The sequence below is a fragment of the Camelus bactrianus genome, chromosome 18, assembly GCF_048773025.1.
Source record: "Camelus bactrianus isolate YW-2024 breed Bactrian camel chromosome 18, ASM4877302v1, whole genome shotgun sequence".
Classification (NCBI taxonomy): domain Eukaryota; kingdom Metazoa; phylum Chordata; class Mammalia; order Artiodactyla; family Camelidae; genus Camelus; species Camelus bactrianus.
This window is the reverse complement of record NC_133556.1, coordinates 25,005,081-25,024,071: the sequence shown is the minus strand read 5'-3', so window position 1 is coordinate 25,024,071 and position 18,991 is coordinate 25,005,081. Positions and strand designations below refer to the sequence as shown.

The 18,991-nt window shown below is 40.0% G+C and overlaps 1 protein-coding gene across 1 annotated transcript; it reads right to left on the bottom strand.

Annotated features, from left to right (window-relative positions):
* Positions 1–3,939: 3,939 nt before the first annotated feature.
* DDX43 (DEAD-box helicase 43) lies at positions 3,940–18,264 on the bottom strand. The gene is made up of 17 exons (XM_045512692.2): positions 17,692–18,264; positions 15,792–15,847; positions 15,386–15,512; positions 14,468–14,593; positions 13,213–13,294; positions 11,924–12,080; positions 11,385–11,503; positions 10,896–10,997; positions 10,359–10,500; positions 9,703–9,803; positions 8,675–8,762; positions 7,824–7,951; positions 7,513–7,622; positions 6,551–6,689; positions 5,702–5,789; positions 5,080–5,235; positions 3,940–4,344 (listed from the first exon to the last, which is right to left on the bottom strand). The coding sequence occupies exons 1-16, from the start codon at positions 17,939–17,941 to the stop codon at positions 5,119–5,121; spliced, it is 1,932 nt and encodes a 643-aa protein (XP_045368648.2). The 5' UTR covers positions 17,942–18,264; the 3' UTR covers positions 3,940–4,344; positions 5,080–5,118.
* Between the last annotated feature and the right edge of the window lie 727 nt (positions 18,265–18,991).

Sequence of the window (18,991 nt, the reverse complement as noted above, 5' to 3'; positions counted from 1 at the left end):
TAAACCTTTTTTTATTATTAACATAGTTTACAGTATTGTGCCAATTTCTGGTGTACAGCATAAAATTTCAGTCATACATATGCATATGTGTATTCCTTTTCATATTTTTTCATTATAGGCTATTACAAGATTTTCAATATAGTTCCCTGTGCAACACAGTAGGACCTTGTTTATCTATTTTATAGTAGTTAGTGTCTGCAAATCTTGAACTCCCAGTTTATCCCTTCCCACCCTCTTTCCCCCACTAGTAACCATAAGTTTGTTCTCTATGTCTTTGAGTCTCTTTCTGTTTTATGAATAAGTTCATTTGGGTCATTTTTTAGATTCCACGTATAAGTAATATCATGTGGTATTTTTCTTTCCCTGTCTGACTTCACTGAGTATGATAATCTCCTGGTCCACCTGTGTTGCTGCCAATGGCATTATTTTATTCTTTTTATGGCTAAGTAGTATTCCATTGTATATATAGACGACAACTTCTTTATCTGGTCATCTGTTGATGGACATTTAGGCTGCTTCCATGTCTTAGCTATTGTAAAGTGCTGCTGTGAACATTGGGGTGCGTGTGTCTTTTCAAATTATAGTTTTCTCCAGATACATGCCCAGGAGTGGAATTGCTGGATCATAGGGTAACTCTTTTTAATTTTTTAAGGAACCTTCATACTGTCCTCCATAGAGGCTGCACCAAATTACATTCCCACCAACAGTAAAGGAAGGTTCCTTTTTTCCACACCCTCTCCAGCATTTATTATTTGTAGACTTTTGAATGATGGCCATTCTGACTGGTGTGAGGTGATACCTCATTGCGGTTTTGATTTGCATTTCTGTAATAGTGATATGGAACATTTTTTCATGTGCTGTTGGCCATTTGTTTGTCTTTGGAGAAATGTCTGTTTAGGTCTGCCATTTTTGATTAGGTGCATTTTTCTGTTACTGATTTGTATGAGCTGTTCATATATTCTGGAAATTAAGCCCTTGTCAGTCACATCATTTGCAAATATTTTCTCCCATTCTGGAAGTTGTCTTTTCATTTTGTTAATGGCTTCCTTTGCTGTGCAAAAGCTTGTATGTTTAGTTAGGTCCCATCTGTTTATTTTTGTTTTTATTTCTACTGCTTTGGTAGACTGCCCTAGGGGAACATTGCTAAGATTTAGGTGGGAGAATGTTTTGCTTATGTTTTCTTCTAGGAGGTTTGTAGTGTCTTATGTTTGTCTTTAGGCCATTTTGAGTTTATTTTTGTGTATAGTGGGAGTGTTCTAACTTCACTGATTTACACACGGCTGTCCAGTTTTCCCAACACCAGTTGCTGAAAAGAGTGTCTTTTCTCCATTGTGTATTTTTGCCTCCTTTGTTGAACATTAATTGACCGTAGGTGTGTGACTTTATACCGTTTTTCTGATGTCTAAGTTTTAGTGAGCAAGGTTTTAAAATTTTAATGTAGTTGAGTTTACCAGCCTTCTCCTTTTGCTTGTGCATTTCATGTAGCTTGTTTAACCACCTATTGTGTTTGAACATTCTGAGAGAAAAGTTGGACATTTGGAGAGTCTGGGGGACAATGTATGGTAAGTAAATAGAAAATTAGGCAAACAAAAAAATCTAAGCTACTTTTAACTCCAGGAAAAAATGAGTGTGTGCAAGAAAAGTAATCATGGTCTGATTTGAGATATTGCTCAGCTGTCAGTATTTATGAAGTCAAAGTGATAGAAGTATTGACTGTTAATCTTACCAGAATTACGATTAGTTATGTGGAGAGGATGGGGCAGCAGCCGAAGGGCTTGTGTGTGACGGTTGTGGAGGGGGTTGGATTACAGTAGTTTCCCATTGCTGCTTAAGAAGTTACTACAAACTGAGTGACTTAAAACAGCACACGTGTATTATTTCACAGTTTCTGCAGGGCAGGGTTCTGGGCGTGGCTCTGCACCGGGCCTCATAAGACTTCCGTCCAGGTGTCACTTGGGGTGTAGTCTTATTTGAGGCTTGACTTTGAGGCTTGATCCACTTTTACTGGCCATGATCAGTTTTTTAGAGCCGTGGGCCTGAGGACCTCAGTCTCCCGCTGACTGGGCCAGAGATTACCCTCAGCTGCTAGAAACCGCCTTCCGTTCCTGGCCGTGCTGACCTTCCAGCACGGGCAGCCCACAAGGCGGCAGCCGACCTCACAGCCCGCAGGGGAGGGCGGGCCTCCAGCAAGAAGGGTCCGAGCCCTGAGGCCCCATTTGCCCATGTGTACTACATGCATACGTGACTTCCATAAAAATGAAAACACTGAAAAGCAGTATGTGCCCAGTGTAACAAAAACCTGCTCACTTAAATGTAAAGAAGAAAGTGAAAATTGCTTGTAACTTCACTGCCCAGAGGGATAATATTATTAACCTAATTCTTTTTTTTTTTTTTAAGGTATTTTTGTTTTTGGAGGGTGAGGTAATTAGGTTTATTTATTTCAACTTTAATTTTTTTAAGATTGAAGTACTGGGGATCGAACCCAGGACCTCGTGCATGCTAAGCACATGCTGTACCACTGAGCTATACCCCCCCCCAATTATGAACCTAACTCTGCATTTTGTTAAGAAGGAAAGGGGGCTCCTAGCTGTTAGCCTAGCCCACTGCCACTGAAAATCTGTCTATAACTCATTAATGTTGGCATTTTCCACTTATTTTAATGGATGTTAATGTAACGAAACAGTACAAAAATTTAATATATATACTCTTTGGTATATGTTTTTGTATTATGAGCATACTTCCTCGTTACTATTCAGACTTGTCTAACAGGATACACACGCCATTGCTAAAAAGCTCAGACAGCACCTGGGGCATTTCCGCACTCAGACGGCACTTACCTCGCCAGACGCGGTCACTGCGCTTCCTAAGTGGCCTCCTAAGTACACGCCTGTCTGTGGTCATACGGTCTGGTGATGAGAGGCCACTGCCCTGGAGGGGGGGGCACTGCTCCATCCTTTCCAGTTTGTACTCTATTCCATTGCGGTATTCAGGGTGTTCTTCATTTCTGGAGATTTTATTCACACACAGCAGTGAGAATGGCTTGATTTGACGCTCTTTCCCAGCCTTGATATCAGTTATGCTAGCTTTGTTTAGCTGTATTTCATGCATGTTCTATTGTTTTGTCCCCTTTAGTGGGGGCACGGGGGATTGAACCCAGGACCTCGCGCATGCCAGGTGTACACCACTACCACTGAGCCATGCCTGCCACCCCCCTGCTAGCTTTATAGAGAGTTCAAGAGTCTTTCCTTTTCATCTTTTATTTCTGGTAAGCAGGATCTAGCCCCTGGAAGGGCCTTGATCATCTTTCATGTTCTTCTGTTTTACCTATTCAGCTTAACTACCTGAATTAATTTGCTCATTTAGGAGAATATAGTCGCTCTTGTGAACTCACACTTGTTGACACATTGTACGGTGTTAGGATTTTATGCCTCAACATCCTGAAGGTAGTTGGAGCAGAGAAAGCTGTTTCCCCTCCCCACTGAGACTTATCAGAAATTTGCCTAATTGATGGCTCTTACTAAGGAATCACCTGTTGATTCTCTCAACTATTTTCTAGTTCATTAGTTTCTGCTCTTACCTCCCTGTCCTTTGTTATCAATCTTCTTATCACTAATACACGAAACTATTACTGCAGAAATGAATAATGTAAGATTAGGTGATGAAGTCCTAATTATACACAAATATGATACTAAGTGTTAATACAAGTAATTAGGGGACAGAAAAATGTACATGAAACTACAAGGGAAAGTAGGGAACGTGAAGTCAAAGCAGCTTTCATGGGAATGAACTTAACGTGGATTTCTTCGAGCGCCGGGCGCTAGGCCAGAATGTAAGGACAGCTGCTGCGTATTTTGGTCCCGTGAAGTCCTTTTACTGCTTCATTTCAAAGTAGGTAAAGTATTAAGAACAGTACCATCAAATCAAATACTATTTAGTAAACCCAAAATTAAAGGGCTGCTGAGAAAGTCCAGCTTGTCTTTTTATCATAGAAATCGTGTTAACAGCATCTTTTTCACGGCTTGGACGACATCTGAACAAGCTTTAAACCCTTGAAAGACTGACCTTAATACAGCAACATTCGAGGAGACAAAATTTACTTTTATTTCTTTAAATATAGATAGTAAAAAGTGAAATTTTAATGCTACATTCCTTAATATCTATAAAAAATTTTTTCAACTCAAGTTTAAACAATCTCGATTTTTATTAAAGAAAAGTATAAAATATTAAATTCTACGTTTTAAAACACTATTGTTTCAGGAATCAGTCAAGTCTCTTCATACTGCCAGCATGTTTCTACTGCTACCATAGTATCTTAAATAAGTCTATCTCCAACAATCTTGAATTCTGAAAAATAAATAGGAAAAAAACCATAAATTGATGTTCTCAAATCCTCTTCAAAATTTTTACCTGTGATTAACACATAAAATTGACCATCCTAACCATCTCAAGGTGTCCATTTGCGTAGTGTGAGCAGCAGCCCCCCTAACTGGAGTGGAGTGATCTTTGAGTTGCATTTCCCCAGTGATCAGTGCAGTTGAGCAGCTAGGCTGTAGGTAATAATACTTTATATGACACATGATTTGCAAAAATGTTTTCTCCATAGTTTACTCATGTGGCCCCCTACTGGACATTTACGTTACCATCTTCCTGCTGCAAATATCTCTGTAATTTGTAAATGTTGTATAAGCAGAAATGTTCAGAAGAGGTTATACCCCCACCAACTCCATTATACTCTTCATGATTTCTGTACTTCACGTTTATTTTCTCACCTCTGAATTAATACTTAAAAAAATTTTTTTGGGTGGGGGTTAAGTTTGTTTTCAGAGGAGGTATTGGGCGTTGAATCCAGGACTTCATGCATATTAAGCACATGCTCTACCACTTGAACTGTACCCTCCCCTCTGAATTAATACTTGTAACACTAAGCTATATTAACTAGAATTTAGTTAACGGGTAGAGTAACATCCAATTTATTATGTTCACGACCCTTAGAGATAATGCTGATTACAATAAACACACTAACAAAGCCTAGTTAAGGACGACAGGCATTTGAAAGTCCATGTGTTATTCAAATCTTACCTCTTTTAACTAGACTGGTACCACTTTTCAACATAGATATTAATAATAAAACTTCTTGGGTTTCCCTGGGAGTCGTGCCATTTTTTTTTCCATTTCTTTTTTTAGTTTGTTCGCTTTGTATCTCTCCGCCATCGCTCTGAGATCCTCCGGGATACTCTGAAACCACGGAACGTGTTATCAGGATTGAGATGATTCTTTACTGTAACAGCTCTTCTACAATATACTAAAATGCCTCCAAATCTTCAGAGAAGCTCTATTGATTACATGGCATCTTCCAAGCAGGATGCAGTGTTTCCCTCGGCATATGAAGCACTGAATCTTCACGCCATAAAAACCACTGTCAGCAACGATGCTGTGCTGCCACTCCACTGCTTCCTGGTGCCCCACCCTGGCGCCGTGTTCTGTACGTCCCCTCACCTGCTTCCTCTGCAGCTCTCCAGCCTCCAGCCCGCTGGGCTCTTCCTCAGCGATCCTCCTCCCTATTGAACTAGGATCCCCCAGTTATATGTTATCATGCCTCATCTTCACCATGTTTAATCAATGCATTTCTTGGTAGACAGGAAGCCCCACCACTTGGGATAAGTGAAATTTTAACGTTAGAACGTGCGTTGTACATTCTCACCTGATTTGCTCTTTCCAGAATATTAATTAACTCGCTGGCAATCTTCCAATCACTTCTAGTGATAAGGGTAATAGATACCCCAGTCCTCCTTCAAGGGGGAAAAACACTCAATGTAATTTGATTTATAATTTATATTCATGACTCAGCTAGCCAAACAATTACAACAGCAGCAGCAAAACCTCAACTGTTTCACAACTCTACCTTGTATTAAGATTTAGTCATTCAGGGGGGAAGGGAGTGGGAAGGGATAAACTGGGAGATTTGCAGATACTGACTGGTATACATAAAATAGATAAACAAGTTTATACTGTATAACACAGGGAAATATATTCAATATCTTGTAGCTTACAGTGAAAAAACATGAAAATGAATATATGTATATTCATGTATGACTGAAGTATGGTGCTGTACACCAGAAACTGACACAACATTGTAAACTGACTACACTTCAATAAAAATTTAAAAATGTAAAAAAAAAGATTTAATCATTCAAACAGCAATTTGGAATCTGAATAACCTGCAGCTGTTTAAACAGCGTGTTACAGGGGAGTTATATTATGATGGTGCTTTCAGGGTAAAAAGGTCCTCTTACACATGCCAGCTTGGCCAACAGAGTAACCACTGGGCACGGACTGAAATCGGACAGTGACAGGCAGCCAGCAGCAGAGCGGTCTGGTTGATTCCGGAAAAGGCCAACTGGGCAGGGACAAAGTAATAAAGTAGGTTTGGGGTACAGCCCAGACAATTTACTGGCAAGAGGACAACAGTTTTCAAGTAAGAACAGCCTGTGAGGAGAGTAGGGAGGAGCCAGGTCTGGCTGCTTTCCATGGGGAGGCTGTGCCTACTTACCCTGCTCTTCCGGTGCGCCCCACTCTGTGCACATACTCTTCGATGTTGCGGGGAAAATCGTAATTATACACATGTGTGATATCGTGGACGTCGAGACCACGAGATGCTAAATCAGTAGCAATCAGTATTCTCACTTTTCCTAAAGAGTAGAGACACATTCTGGTACAAACCAACCCAAGACACATCCAATCAGGTGAACGATTATTGCTTTCAGTATTAAAACGCTTGAGGTAAGGGGAGGGTAGAGCTCAGTGGCAAAGCACATGCCTAGCAAGCACGAGGTCCTGGGTTCCATCCCCAGTGCTGCCATTAAAAATAATAATAAATGAATAAAGAAATGAAGCCAATTATCTCCTCCCACCACCAAAACCAAATAAATAAAAATTTAAAAATAAAATAAATAAATAAATAGAACCTAATTAACTCCCCCCACCATAAATAAATACATAAAACCACGTAAGATAGTGAAAATGGAAAAGGGGTGCTTTTAAGTCTTAACTGCTGGCAGGTTACAACACAACAGATGACCACACTTCTAACGGTCCCTGGTCATCTGAACCGTGTCAAAGGTAGGTGCTCTCCGGTAAATTATCCCCCACTGCAAATTACTACCTTGACATCCAGGTTTAAACATTAGCCTGAGATAGTTCTGAGAATCTGATTAATATTTAGAACTCTTAACAGCCGTTCTGGGATCTGCCCACCAAGGACAGATCTTAGAAATGGGTTTCATGAAAAGCTGCCATCACTCAGGCAAGCCCAGCACAGTATATATATTTTTAAGTCTCTTTTTCTTTTTTTTAATTAAATTTTTTTTTTATTTTTGGAGGGGAGAGGTAATTAGGTTTATTTACTTATTTATTTTTAATGGAGGCACTGGGGACTGAACCCAGGACCTTGTGCGTGCTAACCCTCCCCCCACGGTATACTTTTAAGCTGTGATATTAATTGTACAAATGTACCTGTTCTAAAGTTTTTTAATGCTCTCTCTCGATCGCTCTGTTCTCTGTTGCCGTGCAGAGACTCTACAGATATGCGTCGGATACCCAGGTCACTCGACAAATGGTCAGCGCTGAAGCCAAAGATAAAGTCAGGGATCTAAGTGATTATTCTCATACCACCATCAGTTCATCAATTTTATTTCCATTAACAAAAGCCTGAAGTCACAATACTGTTAAGACATACACAACCCCTCTTGAAATAAGCATACAAATAGAAACAATGCTCCAGCCAAACCCAGGGCTGATGATGGGAATGTGAAGAAGATACCCACACAGCTTTCCGGCTAACAAATATGATGACTTTGTCTCTGGGAGACATGCTCTCTATGAAAGTCTGGATGTGCGACCGTTTCTCATCTTCTGTGGTGACAATTATATTTTGCTTCACAGTACTTACAGCCTAAAGGGTTCAAAGATCACAGGACATCAACATTAATGGTGAGGTTCAAAATCTACCTTATTTCTGTCTTGGTTAAATGTTCTCAGAAACTGCTAGCAGGAAAAATGGCAGATCCTTGCAAAAGTGACCTGTTTCTATTCAAGGATTTACAGCTCAGCCTCTTGCTTTTTACTCACCCGAGCTAAGCTGCAAACTCTTGAATGCTTGGCAGTGTTGAAAGCAACCTTTGTAGGAGAAGGAATAACCCTGGTTTTAGGCCAAGGTTATGAAAACTGTCACCATGAATTATGGGTACACCCTTACAGTGAAGGAAGATGATCAGCTTATGACAGAAAGAACTTGCATTCAGTAAATATTTTGACAACTTCACGCAAAATTTCAAAAGATCATTGGTACCATTTTTTGACCCAGAGATAGAACAGATTTTAGTAGCGTTTAATGAAAAAAACCAAGCATTCACCCTGTCTTTTCTGTGAAATCTAATGAAATAAGCCTAGGCAATGATCCATTATTAATTACTAGTGAGGAAGTAAAAAAGGTCAGTTTTCATGAATAATTAGTGGAAAGGCCATTATGATCATAAATGATTAATGAAATTAATGGATTAATTTCAATTATGAAGTGGAAAGCCAGAGAACTATATTTATAATGGCCAAAACATGAAATAATTAACATTTCCATAGTTAATGAGACATAAACAATAGCAATAAAAAACAAGCTTACAACTAGATCCAAAGTCCCAACATATACAATCATGGGCTCTTTCAAATAAGATTGTGCAAGTCTCCGGACAGCATATGGCCAAGTTGCGCTGGGAATAAAACATGATACACGAACGTTAAACATTTATTATAAATCTAACATTATTAAGATTCCCTAAGAATGCTATGAACCAAATTACCTGTGAAAGACAAAATTGAGGTTTTTAATGAGGCAGATTTTACAATGTGTGCTTTCACAATGAATTGCTCAACTACAATGAAGCTACTGGTTTTAACCTTTAAATAAGTTTAATGAATAGGTTTGTCAACCACAGGTGAAGGAGATCTACACCTTTCTAATCTATGGAAAGGCAAAATGAGTTCAGGTTTTAGATTTCTCTTGGCCTTTAAAAAGGGCAAAAAACCAAAAAAAAACCTAAACAAACAAACAAAACAAACACCCCAGTATTTTTCATACACTATCAGCACGTAAAACCAAGGGCTTATGCCAAACAAAAACGTGTTAACTGTACTGATGAATGGGTATGTAAATTCAGATGTTTTCTTCACCCATATATGACGGAAGTAACCACCTTCTGCATAAAGATGTCAAGTTTAGAGAAAACAAAGTGAGTAAGTTTAGTGTATTTCCTCAATCACATACTGTTCTTTTTTATGCTAATGACAAAGGACACAAGCCCAGGACAAAATGGTCTACAGATCACCCCGCATTTAAATAACAATCATTGCTGCCTCTGCTTTATTTTGGGCTAAGAAGTATTTGGCTAATATTTACCTCTAAGGACAGGTGATCACTTTTTCAAATCTAAGACCCCCTAGAAAGTCTACCCTGCATGTTCTTATAAAAATCTTATTTATACTCCAGGGGTCACTGTCACACTGTTAGACTGAGCTGCCTACACTAAGTGATGCCATCTTTCACCTACGATGTCAGAATGCTTTCAAGTAAGCTCTAAAATCTGGTGCGGAAAGCCAGGAACGGCTCCGTTCTGCTGCTTTCTCCTTTGCAGACTAGCAAACTGGACCTACCTTGTCATAACTGTCTGCCTGTCCGGGCGTACATCCAGTAAAATCTTCATTATCTGGGGTTCAAATCCCATATCCAGCATCTTGTCAGCTTCATCTAATACCTGCATTAAAAACGGCCAGAGGTGGAAGGTAGCTAATCCGTAGGCAGTCTTCATGAATACTAAGGTGACTTTTTCGTCTCCCCAATGACCTAAGCTATCTGTGGCTGCAGCACAGATTGATTTCAGTTTGCTAACTGAGAGTTTCTAAATCTATTTATGAAAAAATATTTAAATGCCCAAAATATTCATGTGGAATTTTTGGACTTACCTGCATTTTCCAATATTTACTAAGAACACTAAAAATGGGATTATCTGAAAATCCTTATTTTAACAAACCAGAGGGAATGGGAAACACTTCTAGGATTTCAGACCGTCATGAAATGGACAGCCATTCTCCGCCCCTCCCCTTGTCTGAAGGTGGCCGACAGCAAAGGCTAAATGAGCCATGCTGCTAATTTACCTCCTAAGGTGTATTTAGCACATCAGAAATATCTTTTCTCTTGACATAAAGAAAAAAGACAATGAAATTTCAGTACATGGACAGCCATTCCGAAAGACTGATCTGACTTGAGTTCAGTTCTCCTCCCAGTACCCCAAGCCCTGCTCCGCGATTACCAGGTAGGTTATGCTCTTCAGGTACACAAAGTTATTCATTTGCAGATCGTTGAGCCTTCCGGGAGTGGCAATAATGATATCTACACCTTTCGATAAGTCCTTTATTTGTCCGTCTCTATCTCCACCACCGTATATACAAATACTTGAAAAAAATACAGACGTTCACAATCAGGGTAAGGAATATCCCATCACATGTCAAAATCCCAACCGACCTACGCATTTTGGGTGTAATAACAAAATAAAGTATGTAAATCAAAAGAGGTATCAGGAGCCTTGGGCAGTACCAGCCCCTCTTTGAGAACTGTCCACAACCATCACCCCACAGCGGCGTGTCCTACAAAGAGTCACGTTTCCATCCTTGTTATCTGACCTGACCGCCCCCCCCCACCCTAGCTACGGTTGATGTGGACCAGGGGTAACACCTGACCCAGGCTCAGCCAATCGGATTCTCATGATGTATGAAAAGTAATGGGGAGAACGTGTAAGGCTACAAATGATGAAAATGCTGCTGCCAGAACGGCCAAAGAGATGACTTACCTTCTAAGACCTTTGTATGAATATTTAGAACACTCAGATTCCACTTGCAAAGCTAACTCCCGAGTGGGCGTAAGGACTAACATGCCGGGCCCATTCCTGGCTCTTTGGAGAGAAGATATTATTAAAGCACCCATCTCAGATACATAGTCCCTTCATTCGGTGCTTTCCAAATTTGTAGCAGTGAGTGTCAAAGTTACAAACATGAACCATAAAAAGGGGGAGAACTACAGAAAAACAGCCAAACAGGAAAATCCTAGGGCTCAGATACCAACCTTCCATTTGACACAGCCAGTGCTTTCCTGCGTCAAGCATCCTCTCACAGGAATTGTATCGGAAATGGTAATTTAAGCAATTTGTTTCACATGTTTCACTATAAGACTTTAATCCTACATACTGCTTCCTAAAAATGTTCGGTTAGTTTATACTCCACCCGCACAATATATGAATCTATTCAACCCCTAAAGAGAACCCGGACGTAGAAATTCTTACACAGGCTGTGAGTCAATATGAATAAATCCAGGCATTAAGTAGGACAAAGTCTTCCCTGTTCCGGTTTGGGCTACTCCTATAAGATCTATTCCTTGTAGAATGATTGGCCATGCCTGTGACTGAAACAGAATGATACATATCACAAAAAGGGCCTTTTTTCCTGTGATGTGCCCCTCTTCTCCCAGCCCCAAACTCCTTTCAACATTCTGAGTGCTGGGCAGCAGTGGGAGAGGCGGGGGCTGGGGAACGCCATCAAAGACACAGCTCCTCCCTGGTGATGTAACTTCTAACCATCAGAAATTGTTTGGGGGTCGGGAGGACAATTGGTAAAATACTTAAGTTTAAAAAAAACACACCTGGAGGGGGAGGGTATAGCTGAGTGGTAGAGTGTGTGCCTAGCATGAACAAGGTCCTGGGTTCAATCCCCAGTATCTCCATCGGAATAAATAAATAAACCTAATTACTTCCCCCCAAACAAAAAAACAACAAAACATTTAAATAAGTGAAAAATGAACATAAAAAAAATTAAGAAAACATACCTGAATTGGTGTTGGCTTTTGAAAACCTGCCTTTTCAATGTTTTTCATAACTTCAGGGTAACACTGAAATGCGTCCTCAAATGTACATGTCGGATTGGGAATAGGACGTTTCTCCCCGTCTTTCAGGTCGTCACACGTTATGTTATAATTTTCCTTCCTTTAAGGAAAATAGAACAAGGATTAGTGGCTTTGGTCATGGTACTCCCCAAGCAAGCAGTTTTTCCCAACATTAGTCCAGGTTATATCTAGAAATTCAATTGCCAACTGATAAAGATGTAAGAAGAAATGTGAGCGACCCTATCTTTTTCTAAACAGAATAGTTCTAGAATAAAAAACTGCAATGCACCTATGACTGGGCCGATGAAAATTTTACAGAAAGGTTAACAATAGACCCTGAGGTGGGGAGGGTGCAGCTCAAGCGGCAGAGCGCATACTTGGCATGCCCGAGGCACTGCCGAGGCCCTGGGTTCAATCCCTGGCACCTCCTCTAAAAAATAAAATAAGTAAACCTAATTACCTCCCCCCTGCCAAACAAACAAACAAACAAACAAATAAAAAGTTTTAGGGGAAAAAAATGGATTTAAAAAAATTAAAAAAAAAAAGAATGGAGCCTGAAAATTATGCACTTCATGAATCTAAGTCAGATTTGGCAAATACCTGACGGCCCACAGTGTTTCACACACATTTCTAAAAATTAATCCTCAACAGTCCTTGGAAGTGGGAATTATTCTCATTTGACAGGTTATCTTTAGTTACTTGTCCAGGGTCTGAGCCCTACCCCTAACCTGGAACAACTGTTCTATCTGCTATACCACTATCTTAGTTTTGTAACAGATATTAATAGAAAAAAATATTGCCTTACGACCTATTTAATTCCAGATAATGAAGACTGAAGAGGAAGACATTATTCTGATATTCAGATCAGGTCAATTTCTTAGGATCTGCAACAGCGGCAGAAATACTTCTCTAAAACGGCTGTCTAATACAGCAGGCACTAACCACACTGCTCTTCATATTAAAAATTCAGTTCCTCATTTATACTAGCTGTATTTCAAGTGTTCAGTGGCTATATGGATAGTAACGCCTCTATTTGACTCCAATATAGCTCATTTTCCCTCTTTGCCAAAAGTTCTGTTGGACAGCAATGTTCTGAAATATATTATGTAGGATGCAACCAAGTTTTCTTTTGAATATGTAAGCTATAGCCTCAAATGCAATCATTTCAAATCTTTTCCTAAAGAGTTAATAGCATACCTATATAAACATTAACAAGTAATAAGACCACTCACCTCCAATTGTCTACCTGTTCCTGTGACATTGAACTTGTCGTTTCTGACTCCATGTAAAAGTTTTTCTTAATTGAAGGTAAACCTGGGACAGAGACGAAAATTCAACCTTGGATGAATAATGAGAATTTACATTTCATTGACACGAATTCCACACTTGGCCAGCCAGGTTTACACCAGCCTCTAAGAACTCTCCCTTTTTGGTTTGTCTTCCAATTACATTGTTCACACAAGAAAGAGACCTTTAATAATGAAATATGAAAGAAACCACGCTTCACAGGTGACTGATGATTCTTCTCTATAGCTGACGGACTTTTTCTTTGAAGGTCTATCCTGTTACTATTTAGGAATAAAATATTTCTCCTATTCCATCCTCTGAAGCTACTTTGTTTTCTTCTTTAAATGCTTATCATAACTCCTCCAAACTTAAATCCTTTTTCTGGACCCCCGTCCCAAATCTCCCCACATACATGTGGTTGTGATGCCCCTGGACAGGCTGACCATCGCAGTGGAATTAACCACTGTTAACATTTGTCAGAGTTTAGTGCTCACTTTTTAACTTTAAATCAGTGATGTTGTATTGCTGCCTCATTTTGATCACCAGATTAGCACTTGAACTTACTCTGAAATTCAAACTCTGAATTTCTTCTCAAGAACTGTATGATTTTATTTAAAATTCTTTTCTTTTTATTTATTTTTAAATTTGTATTTATTCCTTTCTGAGGGAGGAAGGTAATGAGGTTTTAATTTATGTATTTATTTTAATGGAGGTACTGGAGAGTGAACTCAGGACCTTGTGCATGCTAAGCACACACTCTACCACTGAGCTATACCCTCCCTTCTGTGTGATCTTATCAAATGTTTTTCCCTTTTTATTTTGCCATCGTTGGCCAGGACACTCCAAGATCAATTTTTGCTTAGTCCATAGCTAGATGTTAACTCATGGTTGGCAGGTTTACTCACTTCATTTCCCTTTTGGCCCAATTTTCTTTGTATTTTCATTGAACTTGTGCAGTGAGTTACCTCAAATAAGACAAGGTATAAATAAATTTAACATTTTAACTTTCCATTTATAACAAAGATCTCAACACAGACAACACTGAAATTACCATGCCCCAGGGACTAACTCCAGCGTTTCAAGTTCTACTGTCATTTTGCATATAGATTTCATTCCTGAAAGCAACACACTACTTAGAGGCTAAAAAACCTCAGTTAAGAGAAACACCACCACCTGTACATGTCGGGATGCAGCACTAACCTGCCCACTTCTTTTCGCTCCATTTCCAAATATTTTCTCGCAAGCTATCCCAATCAATCAACTTCTGATCTCTTGAAACATCCTTCCTTGCGTCTTTTCCACCAGAAGTTTGGATAGCAGCAACATCTGTTTCCAAACAAACAATTAAGTTTCCGAACAAATCCTACCAGTCCAAGGCCAAAACTATTTTTACTATTTTCTGTTTTTAATAACCCAACAATAATGCTTGAAATAGAAAATTCAGGAATTCAGTCCAACAGTGCCATGATAATTCTGGTCAGGATTTGTCAAGTTATCTACTTCAGATTTCTGAAATGCAAAAAAAATTTACTGGGTAAGTTAAGTAGCATGAGAGCCTAGTGTCTGCTAATAAGTCACACACCGCTTAATCTTTACAACAACGCTGTGCGGCAGACGCTGCCCCAGGTAAATGGAAGAAGTCATAGAGCTTTTCAGAGGTTCCTTCCCGAGAAACACCAAAAGGCGATGCTGCCATCTGATCCAATGCTTTTTGCTTCTGGAAATATTTCAATACGGCTTTTTCCCTAGTCCAAGCAGATCTGAGATTTTTTGAAAAATATCAAATAAGTAGTTTTCAAAGTCAGGCACATTCCAGGGAAGTGACCACTAGGCAGGAGACCACGACTAATCCTTGCTCTACCATCAACAGTGAAGTGTCTTAAAAGGTTGTTTTCTTTTTACTCAAAAGAAAGTTCCTAGGCTGAACCACAGAGGTTAAGTGTTTTGATTTGAGGAAAAACATGCTAGGATTTCATAGGAAAAAAAATTCTGTAACAGACTAGATTTAATGAAAGCAATCCAAAGCTTTGCTGTCAGGAAAAGCAGCTATAACATGGCTTATAACATGAGTAAAACATTTAAAATTTTACAGGGCTTTAGTGGGTAAAAATTACTTACCAACTCTGGGTTCTGATTTGTATTCTTCTTGTTTTTTAACAAGATCATCTATCACCGTTTTCGCTTTGCTCTGCATTGCCTTGGTGCCAAAAATCCTTACTTCTGCCTCAGGGTACCCTTTTATTACCTAGATACAAGGGGAAAAATAGGTGAGACTGAAGTTCCTTCATCCTTCTCCCCTCCAACAATCACTCGACTTCAAACAGTATAAAAGTATAAAGTAAATATAGTATTGCTATCAATCAGCGTCTAAGATATTATGAATGGACTACAGTTTAGGTGAGTTAAGAAGTATGAAAAGCTTTGGTAACTTACCTAAGTTACCACAGTATGTCAGCAACTGAACAGAGACTAGAGTTAGGAATGAACTATGCTTTTTAAAGATTTAAGAACACAGATCACTTACCTGTATTTTGGTGGATGTTGTGCTCTGAATCTCATTTATTTTTGATCCACCACGGCCTGTTTTTAAAAATAAAGGAATTTTTAAAAATAAATAAATAAAAATAAAAATAAAGGAATTAAAAAAAAAGCAACTTGAAATCAATAAGGGGAAATTTACCTACTTTGCTCAAAGAACCTTCTCTAGTTCCTTCCCAAATCATCCAAACAAAGGCTCCTAGGGTTCAGTAATCACTTTCAGTTTGGAAAAAGGAAAGCATTTCTATTTCAAATTTTGGTGGGTGGTAGGAGGCTCCTTCCCCAGAGTAGGTACTAAGGAGCCATCATCAGCCCAAGCAAAGACAAGACTAATTGGACCCAAAGTGTTGGCAAGAATGTGGAGAAACTGGAACCACTGCACATTACAACTCAATAAAAAAGTTCCAGTTACAAAGAGTCAAAATTCTTGAATAGATATTTCTTTGAAGATATATTTATGTTCAACGGGTATATATGAAAAGATGGCAAAGTCAGAGAAATGCAAATCAAAACCACAGTGCGGTATCACCTCATGCCCGTTACCATGGCTAGCATCAAAAAGACAAGGGGTAACAAGTGTTGGTGAGGATGTGGAGAAAGGGAACCCATATGCACTGTGGGTGGCAATGAAAATTAGTGTGGCCGCTATTTAAACATTATGGAGGTTCCTTTGAAAAGTAAAAATAAAGTTACCATATGATCCAGCAATTCCATTCCTGGGAATTTATGCACAAGAATTGGAATTAGGATCTCCAAAAGATACCTACACTTCCATATTCATTTCACCATTATTCACAGTAGCTAAGAAGTGGGAATTACCTAATTATCTGTCAACAGAAGATTGGATGAAGAAAATGTGGTATATACATACAATGGACGTTTTCAGCCTTAAAAGGAAATCCTGCTATTTGTGACAACATAGATAAACCTTGAGGACATTACACTTGCCATTTGTGACAACATAGATAAACCTTGAGGACATTACACTAAGTGAAATAAGCCAATCACAAAAAAACAGTGGGCTACTTCTATCAGGTATTTAATGTAATCAAACTTATAGAAACAAAGTGGAACGGTGGTTGCTAGGGATGGGGGAATGGGGAAATGAGTAGTTCAGTAGGTAGACTGTCATGCATGATGAGAATCTTCTAGAGATCTACTACACAACGTTGTTCTTACAGTCAACAATATTGTACCATACACTGTACGCTTAAAATCATTGTCTACTACAAGTGGCAAACCTAAATTCCAATCTTTTTTTGGGAGGGGGAGGTGATTAGGTTCATTTATTTATTACTATTTATTTTAACGGAGGTACTGGGGATTGAACCCAGGACCTTGCGCATGCTAAGCACACGCTCTATCACTGAGCCAAGCCCTCCCCTCTAAATTCCAATCATTTTAAAATGCTTTTCAAAAATGAATTTGTAAGACTCAAGATATACTAAGAAAAAAGATGCTGTTTTCCAGCAGATAAATCATATTCAAGTTAAAGAAACTAAATGCAAGATATGGGTAATGTTCTGAGCAGCCTTTAATATCCTTCATCATCTTTGGTTAATGGCTCTAACCCGTGCTTCAGCCGACTGACTTCAGCACTCCTCTCTTGTTCATCTTGGGGTAAGCTGCCAAAGATCTGATCTTTCATCCCAAAGATTTCATAAGTCTAAGAGTCTGTTCTCCCAAAACATCGTGTATATAAAATATCAAAAGCTACACTGAATGACACCATTCTAGCACCAGAAGGTATTAGAAGTATTATAAGAAGAGAGCTGAGTCTCTTCGGGTGGCAGATGATTGGAGGGGAGGAGAGTGGGCGGGGACGCTGGGCCCAGTCCCCGCCCACCTCCCCGGCCAGGCCTGCGTGCCCACCCTCCGGCTCTCACCGATCACCGCGCCGACCCAGTCGTTCTTCAACCTGAAGGACAGTGGCGGTTCCTGAAAACTAGCGACCCCAGGCTGCTGAAGGCCACAGGAGTCCCTCCAGCAGCCGACTCTGCCGCGCCTATGGCCTCCTCGCCCTCTCGGGTTCGTCTCCTCTGCCGACCGCCTTTCCAGAGCCCGAGACACTGCCTCGCCCCGCCCGGAAGCAACGACCCAAGAGGAGGCGTTGGCGCCTGCTTCCTGCCTGGACATGGTTCCGGGAAGAAGATCCGGCACGTCCGACGTCGTTGCAGCTGCAGCCCTCGTCCGACCGACGTCAAGCGAGTCCACAAGGGCAACCACGCAGCTGCAAATCTAGGGCTGCGCGAGCCCCGCCCCGCCCCGCCCAGCCACGCGTCCATTGGTGGACGAGGCTCCATGGGCGGGGCCTGCAGGGCTCGCCCAATCCGCGCCATTCCTGCAGTGCGCAGGTTGGAGGAGTCCATGCGCCGCCCTTGCTCTTACCCGGGGCTTTTGCACTTTGCCGCTCTGAGCTCCCGTCTGTACCTACTTCCCGGGGCTCCAAAACATCTCCTAATGTGATTCGTAAACATCAGTCACTTTTAACACTGTGACCCAGTACAACACAAAAATTTGAAACAAAAGGTTGACAAAACAGTACTTACACCACCGCTACGTGAACAACACTTGGATATAGTTACGCCTATATTCGTTTGTTAAATGTTGACTGTAATCCACAAGATTGGGTGACCTGCAGTTTAAAAATCCCTGAACCGATAGATGCTGCTTCAAGGCTTCAAACAACACTTGACCTGAATGTTTGCTGTAATTTTAGGGCTAGTGAATAAATTGAATAAATACCTGAAGCACTCCTGAGATTGTAGGCTTGGCTCTGTGGCTAGACATGTTACTCCAGGGATGCAAGCCAGAAGGGAGTGACCCTGTTTTGATTAGGATCGTGGAATTGTCTGAACAAATCTCAGTCTGATCATCTATCTAGCATAGTAGACATCTATTATACTGCTAGACATGTGGTCTGTGCCCAGGATTGAAAAAAAAAGTACTACTCCTGGTCCATCGGGGTTGAACGGGTTAACTCACATGGAATTAACTGTAACTCAATAAATCCTGGATTTACAGTGTTATTGGAGCACCCAGGAAACACATAAAAAGATGAGTATTTTATATATTTAATCTCCATTTTCTAATCCTTACTGATATGGATTGTATTGATGATCTTTAAAAAGGAATTTTATTGAATTAGACTTGCCAATATTTTGTTGAGGATATTTGCATCTATGT